Source organism: Dendrobates tinctorius, unplaced genomic scaffold (genome assembly GCF_039654945.1).
Source record: "Dendrobates tinctorius isolate UK_male_01 unplaced genomic scaffold, ASM3965494v1 ptg000211l, whole genome shotgun sequence".
Lineage (NCBI taxonomy): Eukaryota > Metazoa > Chordata > Amphibia > Anura > Dendrobatidae > Dendrobates > Dendrobates tinctorius.
Window position 1 is genome coordinate 23,356,493 of NW_027361878.1, and position 23,092 is coordinate 23,379,584.

Genomic DNA, 23,092 nt, shown 5'->3' on the forward strand with positions numbered 1-23,092 from the left:
GAGAAGTCCGCATAAGCCAACATGGGGGCATCCGAGAGCGCAGCCTTGAGGTCTCGGAAGGCCTCTTTCTGAGGGTGTTGCCACTGGATTCTTCGTCCATTTGCCCCAGCGGGAGCCCCCTTTAGCAGGTTATGCAGGGCTCGAGCCCGACATGCAAAATTCTTTACGAAACGACGGTAATATCCGGCTAACCCCAGAAAAGCCCGCACATCTTTCACCGTCTCGGGGGTAGGCCATTCCTGGATAGCAGCCACCTTCTCCCGGGATGGCCTTACACCCTCTGCCGAAACGACATGACCCAGATACTCAATCTGGGGGTGAAATAGGTGGCAATGCTGAGGCTTTACCTTCAACCCGTACTTTTGCAACCGGCTGAGTACCTGTCCCAACCGCTTTAGGTGGTCCTCAAATGTGGCAGCATACACGATGATATCGTCCAGGTAGATCAACGTGGCCTCAAAATTGAGATCTCCCAGACACCGCTCCATCAACCGCTGATAGGTCACGGGGGCGTTGGCCAGCCCAAACGGCATTCGATTAAACTCAAATAGTCCCATGGGCAATATGAACGCCGTCTTAGCTCTATCTTCTTCTGACATGGGCACCTGCCAGTACCCACTGGCCAAGTCCAGAGTTGAAAAATATGTTGCCTTCCCCAGGGCGGACAAGGATTCTTCTATGCGGGGCAGTGGGTATGAGTCTTTAATAGTGCAAGCATTCAGTTTCCGATAATCCACACAGAATCGTAGTGTACCATCTTTCTTCCGGACCAACACAATTGGAGCCACCCAGGGGCTTTGGCTTTCCCGAATTACCCCTTTTCGCAGCATCTGGGCCAGCAAAGTTTTTACCTCTTGATAGAGTTGTGGCGGTATCTGTCGATATCGTTCCCGGATAGGGGCCGCTCTTGCTGTGGGGATTTCATGAGTGATGGCGGTGGTACACCCAAAATTTTCTTCGTGACTAGCAAATACTTCATGGTACTGTCCAAGCAATATTTTTGTCTGTGAGAGTTGGGCTGCAGTTAACCCGGAAAGCTCGGCCTGCATCTGCTCCAGAATGTTTCGACCCTTCTCCTGAGCCGAGACTTCGGTGGCCTGGAGGGTTCAAATCGTTACTTCCCAAGGATCCTCGGGGTGCACTCGCAATTGAACCGCAGGAGCTGGCAGCACCTCCTCTAAAGGCCTTACTAGTTTGGCCAGTTCAGTCCGTGCTTTCAGAACGGTGTCTCGGTCTTCAAGGTTAACGCAGCGCACCAGGACAGTTCCTTTTTGCACGGTAGCCAGGGAACGGGCCACCAGTATGCCAGGAGGTAAGCGCTCCGAGTGACACGGCTCCACCTGCACCTCCACACCCTCCAAGGGTATCGGGGCTTGAATGGGTAGGGCCACCAGTGTCTGTCCAGGAGGTAGCACAAGCAGGGGAGTCGCTAGCGTGATGACTTTACCCAGAGCCTCGCCTTCCTGACGGTCCTGATGTACCCACGCTCCCTGCACCAGCTGCTGGAATACCTGTGGGTCGCCCTCGCACACCCAGGGCTGTGGGGTACTCGGTACCGGGCCGGTGTCAAGGTGGGAATGTGTCACAGCAGCGGTGACCCGGTCCGTGGCCCCGGGCGCCCAATATCAACGGCGGTGATGTTAATGGTGTTAAAGTTTATTAGAATAGTTTGTGACGCCACCCGTGGTGTTTGGCAAGTAAGATGTTGAGCCAACGCTGCATGCAGATCCGCTGGGACTGATGGTGTGGTGCAGAAAAGATGGTGTAGCTCCCCACAGGTGGAGCTGTAGTCCCAGGGCAGTGTAGGTGCAATGGATGAGGAGAGGCGCAGAATGGTATGGAGGCTGGTACCCTGGTGTAGTGGTGCGGGAATAACTGGAGGACACCAGAGTATGCGGTTCCAAAGCTTTACTCACTGTTTGCAGTTCACTCAACTGCCTGCCTCCGTACCATGTTCTCCAGGTCAGGGCTCCAGCCAACCTCCAGGCAGGATAGGATTCTCCCTTCCACACTCCGCCAACATGTACCTTACTGAACGACTCCTGCAATGCGCCTTTAGGTGCGAAGCACTCCAGTACTTAGTTACCCTGGAATGCCTCTCTCTAGGTGTTCCTAGTCTTTACTTGTATGACAGACAGCTGTAGCCTGCTTCGGGGACTCCTCACTGCGTCCTGGCTCTCTATTCAGTTGCTGTTGTGTCCCAAGTCTATGATGGGAGCAAGGCGTTAGCGGCTCACTACTCCTCCGGTGTCTGTTGCCGGACATAAAGATCCAATCAACCTCAGGGACCGGGCCCCGGCCTTTGCGCTCTCTTGACTGGAAGGGTTCTCTATCTTTCTTCAACCAGCTTCCCACCGTCCTTCTATTCTCCTTCGTTCCGATCTGTTCTATCTCTCTTATGGAATCTGTAGTCTCCAGTCTACGTCTCTTTCTCCTTCTCTTCCTTCCCTAGGGAGCTCGTTCCACTAAGACCAGTCCTCAGCCTCTCCTGACTGACTGCCTTCCTCCGCCTTGAGCTCCTCTCAGGCTGACCTGCTGTCAGCCTGCTCTGCTCTCTCTCTCTCTCAGACCCTCGTCTGACTGGGACTCACCTGTTGTGACTTCATTTTCCCCTTCATTACTGAGGCCCGAGGAACTCCCTCTTCTGGTAAAGAAAGGTAGTGAGCCTGATTATCAAACACCTGAGGCTGATGATGATGACTGGCTGAGTGGAGTTACTGACTGGATATAAGGCTGCCGATGCCCTTCTGCCCTGCGGGTGATTTCTCTGTGGGATCCTTGGAGACCAGTCTGAATTCCTGCTCCTCTAAAGCTAAGTTTGCTGCTCGGCCTTTTGCTTTGGTGCTTTGACTTTGTTTTGCTTTGTTTTTCTGGATTTCTGCCATTCCCTGCTGGGGTGTGCTGAATTCATTTAGCTCTGTCTTCTGAAAATACCTGAGCGCTGATTTAGTTTTTGAAGCCTAGCTGCTTCAGGGCCTTTTTCATATCAGCTTGTTGGCTTATGTCTTTGATAGGGTTTTGGCAGATTGCAGACAGCAGCCTTCCTGTCCTTTCCTATCTAGGTAGTTTTGGGCCCCGTCTTTGCTCAGTCTATCTTTCTGTCTGTGTTAGTATTTTCATCTTGCTTCACCGTCATTATATGTTGGGGGCTGCCTATTGCTTTGGGGTCTGCTCTGGGGCAGTTTAGATTTCCCCTTTCTTTCTTTAGGCCTATGTAATTCTCCGGCTGTGATCGAGGGGTCTAGGGCATCGTAGGAACCCCCCACGGCTACTGCTAGTTATGTTGATAGGTTCAGGGGTCTGCAATCTGATAGTTGCCAACTTCTCTGGTTTTCTGGACTTAGCTTGTATTTCTGCTTTTGCCTCCTACTGTGACTCATTCATAACACTCACCCCAGACTGACCTGAAATCCTACACCTTCCCTCTCTTTTATAACTAACTCCACCCGCCTCCCCAGCACCTCTCGTGTTACGAAGCCAGGGACCACAAAAGGCACCCTATGACCTTTCCAGCATAAAGCATGGATGGGTCCCTGCTGAACTATCCTGTGTGTGGGGTGCAGGTTTTGGAATGCGGAAAGGAGTTCCCACCTTACCTGGATGGTGGGGCACTACACCTTAGGAGAAGGTGCAGTACCTCTGTGGCGACTGAAGCCTCTGGGGCGCCACACCTGTCCCTGGGCTGTGCGAGAACCCCACTGCTTCAGAATCTTCTGTGTAGGATCATTGAGCAGTAGGTTGCCGAACTCCCGTAAAGCATTCATAGAATCATAGAATCATAGAATCGTAGAGTTGGAAGGGACCTCCTGGGCCATCTGGTCCAACCCCCTGCTCAAAGCAGGATTCGCTAAATCATCCCAGTCAGATGTCTGTCCAGCCTCTGTTTGAAGACTTCCATTGAAGGAGAACTCACCACTTCTCGTGGCAGCCTGTTCCACTCATTGATCACTCTAACTGTCAAAAAGTTTTTTCTAATATCTAATCTGTGTCTCCTCCCATTCAGTTTCATCCCATTGCTTCTAGTCTTTCCTTGTGCAAATGAGAATAAAGTTGATCCTTCTACAATGTGACAGCCCTTTAGATATTTGTAGACAGCTATTAAGTCTCCTCTCAGTCTTCTCTTTTGCAAACTAAACATTCCCAAATCCTGCAACCTTTCCTCATAAGACAGGGTTTGCAGACCGGTCACCATTCTGGTCGCTCTTTTCTGAACTTGCTCCAGTTTGTTGATGTCTTTTTTAAAATGTGGTGCCCAAAACTGGACACAATATTCCAGATGAGGTCTGACCAAAGAGGAGTAGAGGGAAATAATGACTTCACGTGATCTAGACTGTATGCTTCTGTTAATACATCCTAGAATTGCATTTGCCTTTTTTGCTGCTGCATCACACTGTTGACTCATATTCAGTCTGTGATCTATTAGTATACCCAAGTCTTTTTCACATGTGCTGTCACTTAGCCCTATTCCTCCCATTCTATATATGCTTTTTCCATTTTTATTGCCCAGATGTAGTACTTTGCATTTCTCCCTGTTAAAAACCATTCTGTTTGTTGCTGCCCACTTCTCCAGTTTATTTAAATCTTTTTGAATCCTCTCTCTCTCTTCTCTAGTATTAGCTATCCCTCCTAGCTTTGTGTCATCAGCAAATTTAATCAGTTTACCCTCAATGCCTTCATCTAAATCGTTGATAAAGATGTTGAACAATACAGGGCCCAGGACAGAGCCCTGTGGTACCCCACTTGAGACATTCTTCCAACTGGATGTGCAGCCATTTACGACCACTCTTTGGGTCCGATCACTAAGCCCGTTATGAATCCACCTAACAGTTGCCTTGTCCATTCCATACTTAATCATTTCATGCCTAGAATGACGGGGTGTTGCTTATCAGTTTCTCCTTGAGTCAGTACCACCCCTCTGCGACCAAGGGATTTACCGCACAGCATCACTTGCACCCACACCACCCCGGCAACCGGGACCGGCAGTTGATTGGCAGCTACTAGTCTGATCATGGGCCCCCACTAAGGCCTTGCTGCCTCCGGGAAGTTCTGTTGAAAATACGTTGCGGGCATAATGGTTACTTGTGACCCCGTGTCCACCAGGCACCGTACGGCCCAGCCCTCCACTTCTGCCCAAACCACCGGACATTTTGCTACCAAATCTTCGGGACTTCCACCACCCCTAGTTGTGGTTTTCGGCTCCGAGCGGCTTCCCCCCAGCCCAGAGTCCTTTAGTTTAACGGCCGCCGGAGTGAGTATCTCCCACGCCGCGGACATTCTCGGGCGAAGTGGCCTGGTTCTCCACACTCATAACACCGGGCCTGTGCAGGCGGACCACCCCGCAGGGATCGTGATCCCCATGGACCGGGGTTAAAATTAGGTCTTCCATTCCCGGTCTCGGTTCTTCTCTTTACTTCGGCCAACTCGCCCTTAATATTCTTCAACTCTTGTTTCATTTCTTCCACCCACTGAGGCTCCTTGACTGCATTCACGGAGGCCTCCACACCTTGAACCTTCCCCACGGGGACCGCCATTCCCTGCTCCTGCTCTCGAGCCCGTGCCTGGCTTCCCGCCTCTGGAAAGTCTATTCGTGGATTCATTCTGATCTGCTCCCTTAATGCCTGTTTTATTAGTGGATCTCGCAGTTCAGTCACCAGTAGGTCGCGTAGGGTAATGTCAATAGGTCCTACCCCTACCCCGTCCTTTCTTTCAATAGCCGTATGTAATTCTTGGAGGACATTCATATACAGTGTGATCGTCTCCCCCTCTCCCTGCATCCGACTGAACAACCGGGTCTGAAACTCTCCCACATTAGTAGGGTCCCCATGGGTCTGTTCTACTATCTGTAAGACCTTTTCAAAAGTGTTGCGGTGTCCTGGAGGTTTCAACATCACTGACCTCCGCACCTCCCCGTCTAGTGCCATGAGAGCTACTTCTGCTTCCAGATCAGGGGTCATAGGATGCATCCGAAAGAGCCCCCGCATACGCTCTGTCCAGCTCCATAGCATAGTATTGGAGCCAGAAAATCTAGGCAGGTTGTTCAGCATGGCCCCCAATGATATGCTGGAACGGGCACCCTCAATGTTTGTAGAGTCCACAGCTCTACCCTGATCTGGGGCGCCACTATCTGTGCTCAGAGACTGCATCCTGCCGACTATGCCAAGTGTAGGATACAGCAGGTTCTCAGGATGCAGTGACGAGACACGAGACTGAATGTGGTTTGTGGAATCAACTATTATAAATTGTAGCCGCTAGGGCTATGCTGAGCAAACAAAAGGAATTAAGAACAACAACAAATCGTCCATGCAGGGACTCAACAATATTGATTACACTTTCTTAATATAATTGTGACTAACCCGGTTTGCCTGGGTGTTATAGGCCAAGTATGGTCAAACTATGGGTCCTTATTTACTATGGTAACATATCCTTCAAGGGGTCTGTCAGGATCACAAGCGTGGCCGTGTAGAGGTTGCTGATGCGGCTGTCCTGGCGCCCCGATATCCAAGGATGGTTAGGCTCGACTGGCCCTGAAGGATCGTTACTGTTGGGGCTCAACAGGCCCTGAAGAATCTGTGCTGTTGGGGTGCAACAGGCCCTGGAAGATCTGTGCTGTTGGGTCACAACAGGCCCTGGAGGATCTGTGCTGTTGGGTCACAACAGGCCCTGGAGGATCTGTGCTGTTGGGGCACAACAGGCCCTGGACGATCTGTGCTGTTGGGGCACAATAGGCCCTGGACGATCTGTGCTGTTGGGGCACAACAGGCCCTGGAGGATCTGTGCTGTTGGGGCACAACAGGCCCTGGAAGATCTGTGCTGTTGGGGCACAACAGGCCCTGGAAGATCTGTGATGTTGGGGCACAACAGGCCCTGGAGGATCTGTGCTGTTGGGGCACAACAAGCCCTGGAGGATCTGTGCTGTTGGGGCACAACAGGCCCTGGAAGATCTGTGCTGTTGGGGCACAAAAGGCCCTGGAAGATCTGTGCTGTTGGGGCACAACAGGCCCTGGATGATCTGTGCTGTTGGGGCACAACAGGCCCTGGACGATCTGTGCTGGCTCTCGTTCTCAGAGCGCAGGTGTGATGCAGTTTCTAAGGTGACGTTTGGCCGGCCTCTGCTCAGGGTCCCTTTGTAGACGGGACGTAGGCCTCTACTGCCGCCTATGGCGAGAAGGTGTCCACTGAGGTCGGTGATGGACGGGCCATAGCCGCGGGCGGAGGCAGGGAGTCAGTGTCCAGGCTGCTGCAGCGTGTGGACCCGCAGTCACAGCAGCGGCAGGGGGTCGCAGACCAGCCGCTAAGGAGCGAGAAACAGCCGACACGGCTGTGGCTGAACGTGGACGGCGGGCGGCCCCCGGTCGGGATCGAGCACCCGTGAATAGTACGTGAGTGAGTCCCTTACCCCTCAAAGACCCCTGATCGTCTCTCAACTTCACCACGTCCGTTACACCGTCTAGATCACATGGGCTCTTGTCTCTTGTCAGTCTCCCTACCAACTGACTCCTGAGCGCGCCCCCTCCTCCTCTTATCCTTGCCTCGCCCCCTGTTGTCCTGACAGCCTCAGTCGTGTGTTATGTGTTCATTTTCCCCTTCACCATTGAGATCTGATGAACTCCCTCTTCTGGTGAAGGAAGGTAGTGAGGCTGATTACCAAACACCTGAGCTGGTAGAGGATGACTGGGTGACGGGAATTGCTGACTGGATATAAGGCAGCCGACGCCCTTCTGCCTCGCTGGTGATTTCTCTGAGGGATTCTAGGAGACCAGTCTGATTCCTGCTCTTCAAAAGCTAAGTTTTCTGCCTTGCTTTTTGCATTTGTGTTTTGGTTTTATTTTGCCTTGCTTTTCTGGATTCTGCCATTCCCTGCTGGGGTGAGCTGAATTCCTTTGTGTCTTTTTGCTCTGTCTTCAGAAAATACCTGAGTACTGACATAGTCTTTTTGAAGCCTAGCGTCTTCAGGGCCTTTTTCCCTGTCACTCTGTTGGCTCTTGTTTTGATAGGGTTTTTGGCGGATTGCAGACAGCAGCTTTTCTATCCTGTCCTATCTAGTTAGCTTGGGCCCCATCATTTGCTCAGCCTATCTTTCTATCTGTGTTAGTGTTTTTTCTTCTTGCTTCACCGTCATTATATGTTGGGGGCTGCCTATTGCTTTGGGGTCTGCTCTGGGGCAGTTTAGATTTCCCTTTCTGTCTTTAGGCTATGTAGTTCTCCGGCTGTGATCGAGGGGTCTAGGGCACCGTAGGAACCCCCCACAGCTACTGCTAGTTGTTGTTGATAGGTTCAGGGGTCTGCAATCCGATAGCTGCCAACTTCTCTGGTTTTCTGGACTTAGCTAGCATTTCTGTTTTTGCCTCCTACGGTGACTCATTCATAACAGAATCACCAGCCATACCGCAGATCCTAGGGTACTCAATAGCAGGAAAGAATTGTAAAAAAAAGTGTGTATATTTTTTCCTCTATATCTCTGAGGCCGTAGGGGGAATTTTTTTTTCTCTCAATGGAGATAAAGCAATTGTCTGATCGTGTGGAGCAGCTCGCTGCGGAAGTGTGGGGAATTTCCGCCTACCTTGCTCATTCACATGCTGCTGAACCAAAGATCCCTACTCCTGATGTGTTTTTTGGGGATCGGTCTAAATTTTTGAATTTCAAAAATAATTGTAAATTATTTTTTGCCTTGAAGCCTATCTCGTCAGGGAGCTCCGCGCAGCAGGTTAAAATTGTCATCTCTTTGCTGCGTGGCGATCCCCAGGATTGGGCGTTTTCTTTGAAACCAGATGATCCTATTCTGACTAATGTGAACGCATTTTTTCAGGCCTTGGGGTTGTTGTATGACGAACCTAATGCCATTTATCAGGCTGAAAAGACCCTGCTGGCATTGAACCAGGGTCGTGATTCTGCAGAATTGTACTGTCAAAAATTCCGAAAGTGGGCAGTACTTACTACCTGGAATGATAATGCCTTGGCTGCTCTCTTTCGGAAGGGGTTGTCAGAAGCCGTAAAAGATACTATGGTGGGATTTCCTGTTCCCTCTGGTCTTGACGATTCTATGTCATTAGCCATTCAGGTTGATCGGCGTTTGCGCGAACGCAAAGCTGCACGAGAGGTGTTGCCACCTGTTGAACAAATGTCTGAACCTATGCAATGTGATAGACTTTTTTCCAGAGAGCAGCGTCAGGAGTTCAGAAGGCGTAATAAGTTGTGTTTTTTCTGTGGAGATGCCTCGCATATTATTTCTGTCTGTCCTAAACGAGAGAAACCAGATGATCCTATTTTGACTAATGTGAACGCATTTTTTCAAGCCTTGGGGTTGTTGCATGACGAACCTAATGCTACTGATAAGGCTGAAAAGACCCTGTTGGCATTGAGCCAGGGTTGAGATTCTGCAGAATTGTACTGTCAAAAATTCCGAAAGTGGGCGGTCCTTACTACCTGGAATGATAATGCCTTGGCAGCTCTCTTTCAGAAGGGTTTGTCAGAAGCCGTAAAAGATACTATGGTGGGATTTCCTGTTCCCTCTGGTCTTGACGATTCTATGTCATTAGCCATTCAGGTTGATCGACGCTTACGTGAACGCAGGACTGCACGAGAGGTGTTGCCACCTGTTGAACAAGTGTCTGAACCTATGCAATGTGATAGAGTTTTGTCCAGGGAGCAACGTCAGGAGTTCAGAAGGCGTATTAAGCTGTGTTTTTTTTGTGGAGATGCCTCGCATATTATTTCTGTCTGTCCTAAACGAGAGAAACGTTTTGTACACACGTTTTCTATGGGTGGTGTTCAACCTAAGTTTCTTCTGGCAATTACACTGATCTGCTCCCTGTCCACATTTTCCGCCAAGGCTTTTGTGGATTCGGGAGCAGCCCTGAACCTAATGGACTTGGATTTTGCTAAACGTTGTGGATTTCCTATGACACCTCTGCGGATGCCTATCCCTTTGAGGGGTATTGATACCACTCCTTTGGCGAAAAATAAACCTCAGTTTTGGACCCAGGTGGTAATGCAGGTCGCCCCAGACCATCAAGAAAATTGCAGATTTTTGGTGTTGCATAATTTGCATGATACCATTGTTCTGGGGTTTCCCTGGTTGCAAATTCATAATCCAGTTTTGGATTGGAAATCTGTGTCTGTGGTGAGTTGGGGTTGTCGGTGTGCCCTTAGTGAGGCTCCGGTTTTTTCCACCTCTCCTCAGTCACATGATGTTCCTGACTATTTGGCGGACTTTTATGATGTATTTATTGAGAATGAGTCTGCGTCTTTGCCTCCTCATAGGAGTTATGACTGTGCAATTGAACTGAGTCTGGGGTGTAAATTTCCCAAGGGTCGGCTCTTCAATTTATCTGTACCCGAGCACGAGGCTATGCGATCCTATATTAAGGAGGCGTTGGAGAAGGGTCATATTAGACCATCCTCTTCACCATTAGGTGCTGGGTTTTTTTTCGTGGCCAAAAAGGATGGTTCATTAAGGCCTTGTATTGATTATCGTGCCCTCAACAAAATTACTATTAAATATCAGTATCCGTTACCCCTGATTTCGGATCTATTCTCCAGAGTTAAAGGTGCTTGCTGGTTTACCAAGCTTGACCTCAGGGGGGCGTATAATCTTATCCGCATTAAGCATGGGGATGAATGGAAGACGGCGTTTAATACTCCAGAGGGACATTTTGAGTACCTGGTGATGCCTTTTGGGCTCACTAATGCCCCTTCTGTCTTCCAGTGCTTCATGAATGACATTTTCCAAGACTTTGTGGATAAATTTTTGATTATCTATCTGGATGATATTTTGATCTTCTCCAAGGATTGGGATTCTCATGTGGAACATGTTCGGACTGTGTTCCGGATCTTGAGGGAGAATTCCCTGTATGTCAAGGGATCGAAATGCCTTTTTGGGGTACAGAGGATTTCATTTTTGGGATTTATTTTGTCTCTGTCAACTATTGAAATGGACCCGGCCAAGGTACAGGCCATTTATGATTGGGTTCAGCCCACTTCTTTGAAGGCCCTTCAGAAGTTTTTAGGTTTTGCTAATTTTTATCGGAAATTTATAGCAAAATTTTCTAGTATTGCCAAGCCATTGACTGATCTGACTAAGAAGGGTGCTGATGTGTTGAATTGGTCTCCGGAGGCTGTTTCTTTCTTTCAGGAGCTGAAGCGAAGATTCACTTCTGCCCCGGTTTTGCGGCAACCTGATGTCTCACTCCCGTTCCAGGTAGAGGTGGACGCTTCTGAGATTGGTGCAGGAGCTGTTTTGTCCCAAAAGGATCCTGTAACATCTAAAATGAATCCCTGTGCTTTCTTTTCCCGAAAGTTCTCCCCATCTGAACGTAACTATGATGTGGGGAATCGGGAACTGATAGCCATGAAATGGGCATTTGAGGAATGGAGACATTGGTTGGAGGGAGCTAAACATCAAGTCGTGGTCCTCATTGACCACAAGAATTTGATTTACCTGGAGTCGGCCAAACTCTTGAACCCTAGACAAGCTAGATGGGCCTTGTTTTTTACACGTTTTGATTTTGTGGTCTCTTTTCTTCCTGGCACTAAGAATGTCAAGGCTGACGCTCTTTCTAGGAGCTTCTTGGCTGATTCTCCTGTGGTGACCAAGCCTGCTACCATCTTAGGCGAAGGGATAGGTCTTTCTGCCATCTCGCCCGATTTGAGACGTGCTCTGGAAGAGTTCCAGGAGGACAAACCTGAGCGTTGTCCCAGTGGAAAGTTGTATGTTCCTGACTAGTGGAAGAAGAGAGTGATGTCTGAAGTTCATTGCTCTGCATTGGCTGGTCATCCAGGTATTTTTGGTACTAGAGATCTGGTGAGTCGGTCTTTTTGGTGGCCCGCCTTGTCTCGTGATGTCAGGAATTTTGTGCAGTCCTGTGGGACTTGCTCCCGGTCTAAACCTTGTTCTCGCTCTAGTGGGTTGTTGATGCCATTGCCGGTCCCCAGGAGGCCATGGACCCATATTTCAATGGATTTCATCTCTGATATGCCTGTCTCTCAGAGAATGACTGTTATTTGGGTGATTTGTGATAGGTTCTCTAAGATGGTTCATCTTGTACCACTCCCTAAGTTGCCATCTTCTTCTGAGTTGGTGCCCCTGTTTTTGCAACAGGTGGTTCGCTTGCACGGGATTCCTGAGAACATTGTATCTGACAGAGGAGTTCAGTTTGTGTCTAGATTTTGGAGGACTTTCTGTTCCAAGCTGGGAATTCAGTTGTCCTTCTCCTCTGCGTTTCACCCTCAGACCAATGGGCAGACGGAGAGAACAAACCAGACCTTGGAGTCGTATTTGAGATGTTTTATTTCCGCTGATCAGGATGATTGGGTTTCATTTTTGCCCTTGGCCGAATTTGCTTTAAATAATAGAGCTAGTTCTGCCACTTTGATGTCACCTTTTTTTGTAATTTTGGGTTTCATCCTCGATTTTCTTCAGGGCAGGTGGAGCCTTCTGCCTGCCCAGGTGTTGACACTGTGGAGGAGAGAATGCACCAGATCTGGGACCAAGTGGTGGATAAGTTATCTCTCTCCCAGGAAAAGGCCCAGCGGTTTTCCAACCGACATAGGACCATTGGTCCCCGGTTTAAGGTGGGTGATAAGGTTTGGTTATCATCAAAAAATATCGCTATGAAGGTAGCTTCTCCTAAGATTAAGCCTAGATTTATTGGACCTTACAAGATTTTGGAGATCATTAATCCGGTCTCTTTTCGGTTGGCTCTTCGTGTCACATTTAAAATCCATAATGTGTTTCATAAGTCCTTGTTGAAGAGGTTTGTTGAACCAGTAGTTCCTGGGGTGGCACCTCCGGACCCTGTATTGGTTGAAGGTAACATGGAATATGAGGTAGAGAAGATACTGGATTCCCGTCTGGCTAGACGGAGACTCCAGTATTTGGTTAAGTGGAAGGGTTATGGTCAGGAGCATAATTCCTGGGTCTCTGCCTCTGATATTCATGCCAAAAGATTGGTGCCTGCCTTTCATCGGGCTCACCCTGATCGCCCTGGTGACGTGGATGAGGCTTCGGTGACTCCTCCTCAAGGGGGAGGTACTGTTATGTGTTCATTTTCCCCTTCACCATTGAGGTCTGATGAACTCCCTCTTCTGGTGAAGGAAGGTAGTGAGGCTGATTACCAAACACCTGAGCTGGTAGAGGATGACTGGGTGACGGGAATTGCTGACTGGATATAAGGCAGCCGACGCCCTTCTGCCTCGCTGGTGATTTCTCTGAGAGTGTCTTTTTGCTCTGTCTTCAGAAAATACCTGAGTACTGACATAGTCTTTTTGAAGCCTAGCGTCTTCAGGGCCTTTTTCCCTGTCACTCTGTTGGCTCTTGTTTTGATAGGGTTTTTGGCGGATTGCAGACAGCAGCTTTTCTATCCTGTCCTATCTAGTTAGCTTGGGCCCCATCATTTGCTCAGCCTATCTTTCTATCTGTGTTAGTGTTTTTTCTTCTTGCTTCACCGTCATTATATGTTGGGGGCTGCCTATTGCTTTGGGGTCTGCTCTGGGGCAGTTTAGATTTCCCTTTCTGTCTTTAGGCTATGTAGTTCTCCGGCTGTGATTGAGGGGTCTAGGGCACCGTAGGAACCCCCCACGGCTACTGCTAGTTGTTGTTGATAGGTTCAGGGGTCTGCAATCCGATAGTTGCCAACTTCTCTGGTTTTCTGGACTTAGCTAGCATTTCTGTTTTTGCCTCCTACGGTGACTCATTCATAACAGTCGTGTCTCTCCCTTCATTGTCCCCCCCGGTGTTGTTCCCTCAGGAACCCTGAAGGCGGTCCCCCTGGTTCCGGCTCAGTCACTCTGTGGGAGTCCTCCTCCCTACAGCAGCATCCCCATTCTTCAGGTCTGCTGCAGCACGGCCTGTCACAGCCCCGACACTCTCTGGAGGGGGAAGCAGAGTGCACTGCTCACTGCTCTACACTGGCGCCACCCAGACTTGCTTCGTGCGCTTTTTCCTTCTTTTCCTCTGCTGCAGCCCGTGCTTTTCTGGCTCTCCCTGCCCCCCTTGGTCAGGAGGAAGGTCCTGCTCACTCAGGCTTCCCCCAGGCTGCAGGGGAAGGTCTGCCTCCTTCAAGCTTCCCCCCCAGGAACAGTGGATGCTGCCTCTCAAGTTCCAGACCCAGATCGCAGGTACCCGCTGTATCTTCGGCCCCCCCTACATATACACACATTTTTTGTGATGACCAGACATTTTTTATTTGTTCATAGTTGCAACAACCGTAAAATCATTATTTTTACATAAGCATCACCACATGAGGTCTTGGTTTTGTTTTTTTTAGATGAGCTATAGTTTTTTTTAAGTCCCATTCTTCCAAACAGTTATGTAGCTATTACACTTGTATTCATTTTTTATAGATTTAATGGATGGAGAGAAAAAAAACCACAATAGTGCCATTTTTTACATTATGTACCGATCACAGTAAACAATCCATCAATGTATTGTATGGGTTTTTACAATTACAGGGATATCAAATAAGTCCATGTTATTTACTTCATTTACTTATAGAATAGGGAATGCTACTATTATGTTTTTCAGAATTTTTTTGTATTTTTATAGTAAAAAAAAATTTCAAATTTGTATTTTATATCTTAATATATAGATATATGGTTATGTACTGGTATATGGGGATATTTTGGTTCAGTATGCAGAGATGTATTTCTATGTGCCAATACAATATTCTTGAAGAAGAAGAATACCATAAAGACTTTTAGGCCAGAGCCACACTAAACGTGTGGAACAATCGGTCCGAGTCTCCCTTCGAGAGTCACAGGAGTGTAATGCGAGTGTCTTGCGAGTACAATCCAATTTCTCACACCAAGCATCTGACTGACATCCAAATGCAGTGCGATTGCTATCCGATTGCAATGCCATTTTAACAGGAGCTTTTACATACAGCAATTCTCTGTCATTTACACATCATTTTCAAAGGAAATATTCTTCAAAACACACACACATCAATAGATAGATAGATAGATAGATAGATAGATACCGTAGATAGATAGAATAAAAGCCGTCAATTCATCTGCCACGTACAGTATAATCACAGAGTGACAGGCTAGAATAGAATAGATAGAATAGATATAAACACATAGAATATATAGATATATAGATGTCAGTGACACACACATATACATATATATATATATATATATATATATATATATATGTATTTATATTGCATAGATAGATAGAAGAAAAGCCGGTCATTCATCTGCTGTGTTCTGTAAAATCACAGCAGGAGTCGCCAGAATAGAATAGATGGATTACATACAGTAAATACATACAGAATAGGTATATATATATATTTAAGTCGTTGACAAATACAATTAGTGCAGAGTGTGTGCAGCTTACTGTACATATATTTAATTAATAAAAGATAATTTTTTGGAAAAAATGGTGTGGGCTCCCGCGCAATTTTCGTAACCAGCAGAGGGAAAGCCAACGGCTGGGGGCAGATGTTTATAGCCTGGGAAAGGTGTCATTCCCATAGAGCTTCCCAGGTTATTAATATCAGTTCACAACTGTATACTTAGCCTTTACTGGCTATTAAAATGGGGGACCCCCCAAAAAAATGACGTGGGGTCCCCCTATAATTACTAACTAGCAAAGGCTATGCAGACAGCTGCGGGCTGATATTAATAACCTAGGAAGGGGCCATGGATACTGCCCCCCCCCTTTATATTGTCTGGTAACATCAAGCCCCGAGGTTAGTAATGGAGAGACGTCAATAAGATGCCCCCATTACTAACCCCATAGTCACATTGTTAGAGAACACAACACCAAGAATAAAAGTCCTTTATTTGGAAGAAAGACACAGACGCCTTTAATATTCTTAATTAAACCATACTTATGACCTCGCCCATTCCCCCAATGCCCTCGTCATCTGCAAAAGAGGTAAAAAAACAAACAACAAAGTTCCTCACCTTTCCACAGAGATGCTTTTAATTTATTAGTCCCTCGACGGGTTCAGTTCAACTACATCTAGATGTCAGGCTGCATGGTGAGACCTTGCAGTCTGTCATTCAGCGGAGAAACTGAGCACCGTGTGCTCAGTGTCTGCCTGTGAAAGTTCTCCTGCTCACTGTGCCATCTGACAGGTCCTGCGAGTTCATGACCAAAGATGTTTTCTCGCATAGCACTAGTCCGTATTCTACGGTAGTGTAACTCCGGCCTTAGGCAGAGAAAATCCTCCTATTCTTAGCAGAGCAGCCTGCAGCTCCTGCGTGCCATACTATGGGTCGTAAGTTTGAACCCTAGGACAGATTGGAGGTGAATAATTAAGTATATATGATAGTACCTTCTAGGCACAAAAGGCCCTTTCCCCAATAGTTGTGAAAAGAAGAATTTACAACATTCCCACTAGACTGTGTCCACCCTCACTCATTACAGTGCATAGAGTGAGGCTGCACCCATCTAGACAGCACTAGACCATATGTATGCAAATCACAGACTTGCCGTCACTCAACCACCGTTCCTGGTGTGCAGGGCTCGCAACGTAAGGATTCACAAGTCTTCTCTAGTCCAGTAAAGCCTTCTTTAGCAGCTCCAAACTGGACATGGCAGGTAGCATTGGTTTCATTTCCTGACATTTTTTATTTTACAGTCACAAGAGGAGTAACTGGATAACTGATAAAATGAAGAGACTCCTGAAGACCAAGGAGAAGCCTGCAAGAGGCCCTGGAGATACTGCACGTTTTCTGAACCCTCCTAAAGAGCCTTCGTTGGAGCCGGACAGCCCCACAAAATGTAAGAACGAAACAATGGTTTTATTACTAGTATTCTATAACCCAGAACAATTTCACTTGAGATCTGCAAAACCAGGCCCAATATGTTCTAAGAGATAGCATCCATGATTTCAAAATCATGTACAACCCCTTTAAAGAGGACCTGTCAACAGGTCTAAAGTGGCTAATTTTTGCTCTTATTTTTTCCTCACTGCTCCCTTAAGTAATCCATTTTTTATTATTTTCTTTTTAATTAGTAATAACTTTTATGTTTATTAAGGAGGCATGGCTCACAGGGCAATTATGCAGAGCTGCCTAAAGACACGCCTCAGAGGATCATGAGAGCCACACCTCTTGAAAAATACCATAAAAATCAGCACTAAATAACCTACATATCTGGAACAGTACGGCCGATTTAAAGAAATTTGAAAACTGCATATTCAGGGGAACAGATAGAATAAAATCAGAGCAAAACCTCGCCATTTTAAGAAATAAAGACAGGGAAGAGGGTAAGAGAGACAGTAAGTGAGGGTAGAAGCTGCTCTTACGGTAGTGTAGTGGTAGCAGAGATATTGTAGGTTGCAGATGTATCACTTGGAGCGGGGTACTCTGGTCGCCGGGCAGCGTTGGATTCAGGACGTCACGGGGGTGGCAGCCATGCCCGGTGCTTGTGCTCCGGGGACAGTGAAATGGGGTTAAAAAATAAAAGAGAAATAAAAGAAATTTGAAAAAGAGTTTGTGACGCCAATTGGAGTGTTCGACTGTAAGATAGCTGGCACTGCAGATGATCTCTGGGGGGGTAGATGGTGATAGCAGTGCAGATGTTTAACACTCTCCAACTAGGGCTGGCCCCCCAGCAGGGCCGGACTGGGACAAAAAAGCAGCCCTGCCACACAAACCCCACCAGCCCACAAACTATGACACTCATCAGCCCCGATCAGTGAATTTTTGCTATACTTTGTCGTCCCCTCATCACTCTATTAAAGGAGTTATTTAAAGAGCCACATGTTAATGGCGTCACAATGCGTATGATTGGACCACAGCTCCATTTACATGGTGCTCTTCAAAGCTACGTTTCCTAGGATCATGGGGGTCCCAGCGGTCAGATCCACAACAAACAGAAAGTCATCCCCTATCCAAAAGATAGGGGAGAACATCCAAATTTGGATATCCCTCCATACAGTATTATGGGCACCACATAGTCCTCCATACAGTATTATGTGACCCACTTAGTCCTCCATACATTGTTATTGGTACCACATAGTCCTCTTTACAGTATTATGGGCACCATATAGTCCTGTATACAGTATTATAGGCACCATATAGTCCTCCATACAGTATTATGGGCCCCACATAGTCCTCCATATAGTATTATAGGCACCACATAGACCTCTGCTGTGAGTTCATTTTCTGGTCCACCAGTTGTGAGTTCTCCTTCCAGGCTCCCTCTGGTGGTAACAGGAGGTAGTGAGGCTGATTTAATCAGTAGAGATCTGCCACCTGATAATGAGGATGGCGATTGGACCTCAGGAATCTCAGACTGGATTTAAGACAGCCGACGCCCTATTCTGGTGCTGGTGATTCCTTCTGGCTTGTCAGGTCTTGGTTTTCAGCTCTGTTCCAGTCATCTAAAGCTAAGTTTTTCTGCTAATGTTCACACTTGATTTTGTTGGTCTATTCAGTTTTTTGTGTGGTCAGCCAGCCCCGGCTGGGCTGCGCTAAATTTCCACTTTATTTATCTGTATTTGTCAATTTGCTTTTTGTCCCTTATTAGATTGGCCTCTTTTTGCTCTGTCTCAGAATATTTCAGAGTGCTGATATAGTGGGAGAAGTCTAGTGACTTCAGGGTTAATTTTGCTATCAGAAGTGTTGGACTTTATTTTTGTAGGGTTTTTTGCAGTTTGCAGACAGTGTCTTTCCTTTCCTATCCTTTCTAGCTAGCTTGGGCCCCATCGTTTGCTCAGCCTATTTTCCTGCCTGTGTTTGTGCTTTCATCTTGCTTCACCGTCAATACATGTGTGGGGGCTGTCTTTCCTTTGGGGTCTGCTCTGGGGCAGTTAGTTTTCCCCTTTTCTTGCTTCAGGCTTATTTAGTCCTCCGGCTGTGACAAAGCGTCTAGGACCATCGTAGGTACGCTCCACGGCTGCTACTAGTTGTGTGGTTAGGATCAGGGATCTGCAATCTGCATAATTACCAACCTCTCTGGTTTTCTGTGACTTAGCTTGTTTTGTTTTTTTCTCCTCGGTGACCCATTCATAACAGACCTCCATACAGTATTATGGGCCCCATATAGTCCTCCATACAGTATTATGGGCACGACATAGTCCTTCATAGTATTATGGGCACAACATAGTCCTACATACAGTATTATGGGCATCACATATTCCTCCATACAGTATTATGGGCAACACATAAAGCTCCATACAGTATAATGGCCCCATATATTGCTCCATACAGTACAATGGACCCCACATATTCCTCCATACGGTACAGTGAGCCCATATAATGCTCCATACACTATTATGGGCCCAATACATTACTGCATACAGTTTTATGGGCCCCATATAATGGTCCATACAGTATAATGGGCCCTCATACTGTATATTACTTCAAACAGTATAATGGGCCCCATATATTACTTTATACAGTATAATGGGCCCCATATATTACTTCATACACTACAATGGGCCCCATATAATACTTCTCCCTGTCCCCACTGCTCTGGTCTCCTCAGTGTATTTTGATCCTCTGCACTGCTTGGCACAGACGATTCGCTGTAGTGATGTAATTGCGCCCTCTGCACTAAGAAGTCACAGAGCTCAGACGCAGAGGGGGAAAGATGAGAGAGGGAGCATCAGCAGATGGCTCCCTCACTCATCATTGTTTTCAACTGTGTCGGCGCTGGCACCGGAGCATCTACTTACGAGCTCCATAGCATGCCATGTCCCCGATGGCACTTGCCCGCTTTTGCCGGGTGGTGATGTCAGCCTTGATACCTGTCATAATTGAGCACCATCAAATATTAAGCAGTGGGTGAAATGCTTTTAGGACACACCCTTAAATCAAAGGCATTTATAAAAAGAAAATAATCAGCACCCCGATTAAATGATTAATAAGAGAAAAGTGGAGGACTCTTTATTAGCTCATGTGGTAATATTTCAATTCCATAGCAGAGAAATGATCTGTTATAGATCCAAGACTTTGTCACATGGGCTAATAAAGAGTCCTCCACTTTGCACAATTCATCGGAGCACTTTTTATTTTCATAGATACACACACTTAGAGCAGATATTTATATTTAAACCATGTATACAGGACAGGAGGAGTATATACAATGTACACAGCTCCACACTATATACTGTGGTAAGGAATATACTTTAGAGGGGAGCTGTGTATATACTGTATAGTGTAAAGATGGGCCAATGTATATAGTGTGGATTCCACACTATATACACAGCAACATACTATATGAACAGCTCTACACTATATACACACAACTCTACATTATAATTGACAGCATTATACTATATTATGTTACATACTGCTGAATATATATCACATTGAGACTACTGTATATACTTGTATTTACGGGTGCTGGGGCTGAAGTACTGTATATACGGGTGCTGGGGCTGATGTATATACAGGTGCTGGGGCTGGTGTATATATGGTCTGGGGGGCTTTTGTATATACGGGTGCTAGGGCCGATGTATATACGGGTGCTGGGGATGATGTATATACGGGTGCTGGGGCTGATGTATATACGGGTGCTGGGGCTGATGTATATACGGGTGCTGGGGCCGATGTATATTTGGGTGCTGGGGCTGGTGTATATACGGGTGCTGGGGCTGGTGTATATACGGGTGCTGGGGCTGATATATATACGGGTGCTGGGGCTGGTGTATATACGGGTGCTAGGGCTGATGTATATACAGGTGCTGGAGCTGATGTATATACAGGTGCTGGGGCTGATGTATATATGGTGCGGGGGGCTGATGTATATACGAGTGCTAGGGCTGGTGTATATATGGGTGCTGGGGCTGATGTATATACGGGTGCTGGGGCTGATGTATATACAGGTGCTGGGGCTGGTGTATATATAGGTGCTGACTAGAGGCTGATCAGTGATGTATATACACACAGCCCATATATACATCAGCCTCAAGTCAGCACCAGTATATTCATCACCCCCGCCAGCACCTGTATATACATCAGCCCCAGCGCCTGTGTATTATACAGGTGCTGATGTATATACTGGTGCTGAGGCTTACGTATATACTGTTGTTGAGGCTTGCGTATAGATAGGTGCTGACTTGAGGCTGATGTATATACAGTGTACAGTGGATATACTGTACATCAGCCATTTTGGGCACAGTGGCTGGTACTGAGGAAAAGAAAGAAAGAACAGAGAGAGAGAGAACAGAGAAAGAAAGAACAGAGAGAGAAAGAAAGAGGGGACATAAAAAAAGAACAGAGAGAAAGAGAAAAAAAGAAAGAGGGGAAAGAAAGAACATATAGAGAAAGAAAGAAAGAAAAAAGAAAGAAAGAAAGAGAAAAAAAGAAAGAAAGAACAGAGAGAGAGAAAGATGGGAAAGAAAGAACAGAGAGAGAATGAAAGAGAAAGAACAGAGAGAGAGAAAGAACAGAGAGAGAAAGAAACAGAAAGAAAGAACAGAGAGAGAAATAAGGAGAAAGAAAGAACAGAGAGAGAACAGTGAGAGGGAAAGAAAGAGAACAGAGAGAAAGAAAGAACAGAGAGAGAAAGAAAGAAAGATTAGAGAGAGAGAAAGAAAGAATAGAGCGAAAGAAAGAGCAAGAAAGAGGGGAAAGAAATAAAGAAAGAACAGAGAGAGAAAGAAAGTGCACAAAGAAAGAAAAACCAGAGAGAGAGAAAGAAAGATGGGAAAGAAAGAACAGAGAGAGAAAGAGAGGAAAGAAAGAACAGAGAGAAAGAAAGAAAGAGGGGAAAGAAAGAGAACAGAGAAATAAAGAACAGAGAAAGAAAGAACAGAGAGAGAAATAAGGAAAGATTAGAGAGAGAAAGAAAGAACAGAGAGAAAGGAAGAGGGGAACGAAAGAAAGAACAGAGAGAAAGAAACAAAGAAAGAACAGAGAAAGAAAGAAAAAAGAAAGATTAGAGAGAGAAGGAAAGAACAGAAAGTGAAAGAAACAGAGAGAGAAAGAAATATTCTAAAAAGATACTGTAGCAGCACGGCTCCCATTGTAGTGTCCACCTGAGCCTCCCGGTGCAGGACATATCATGATCTGCTCACATGGCCGGCATCCCCGATTCAAAGGCAATCCCGCGATCCACGCTGTCGGAGGAGGACACGGTGATACACAGCATTCCCTGAAGTGCCTCCATGGTTCCATCACAATCTGCTCCCGAAATTACCTCATTTCCGGTCAGCTTCTAGCACGTCACTTCCGGTAGAACGTCACGTGCGAGTTTTAAAGTGCTTCTCGGGGCTCCGCCGTGTACTCCTGTGTCCGCGGGAAAAGTAAGCTCCCAGACGGGACAACGGAGCAGACTCTCAAAATCTGGACTGTCCGATTGGATCCGGGACTGTTGGGAGGTATGAATGCTCCCCACCATACACCGCCGTGTACTCCTGTGTCCACGGGAAAAGTAAGCTCCCAGCTAGGGCAGTCTCTCTCAAAATCGGGACTGTCCCACTGGATACGGAACGGTTGGGAGATATGAATGCTCCCCACCATACACCTTGTACACGCATGGCTCCGCACGCCTCATACACACACGGTTCAGCTTTGTATGCCTCGTGCACACACGGCTCCGCTCCGTACACCTCACGCATACATGGCTCCACTCAGTTCACACATGGCTCCGCTCCGTAAAACTCGTATACATGCGACTCTGCTCCGTACACCTTGTACACACGCAGCTACGCTCTGTACACCTTGTACACACATGGCTCCACTCCGTAAACCCTGTACACATGCGGCTTTGCTCCATACACCACGTACACTCGCGGCTCCGCTCCATACACACGCATCTCCACTCCGCTCCGTACACCCCGCACACACGCGGCTTCATTCCGTACACACGCGGCTTCATTCCGTACACACCCGGATCTGCTCCGCTCCGTAAACACAAGGCTCAGATCCGTACACTTTGTACACACAGGGCTCCATTCCATACACCTCGTACACACATGGCTCTGCTCCGTAGACCTTGTACACACCTTCGGCTCCGCTCCGTACACCTCGTACACATGCGGCTCCGCTCCGTACACCCCGTACACACCCGGCTCTGCTCCACTCTGTACACCTCGTACACACGGCTACGCTCCGTACACCTCATACACACATGGCTCCGCTCTATACACCTCGTACACACATGGCTCCGCTCCGTAGACCTTGTACA

At 47.2% G+C, this 23,092-nt stretch overlaps 1 protein-coding gene across 1 annotated transcript in view; it reads left to right on the forward strand.

The window, feature by feature from the left end:
• Positions 1-23,092, forward strand: part of LOC141058371 (uncharacterized) — a 140,461-nt gene that overhangs the window by 112,475 nt on the left and 4,894 nt on the right. Inside the window, exon 19 of the mRNA XM_073554617.1 lies at positions 16,590-16,732. Within this exon, the coding sequence (XP_073410718.1) occupies positions 16,590-16,732 (143 nt within the window). The remainder of the gene's footprint in view (positions 1-16,589; positions 16,733-23,092) is intronic.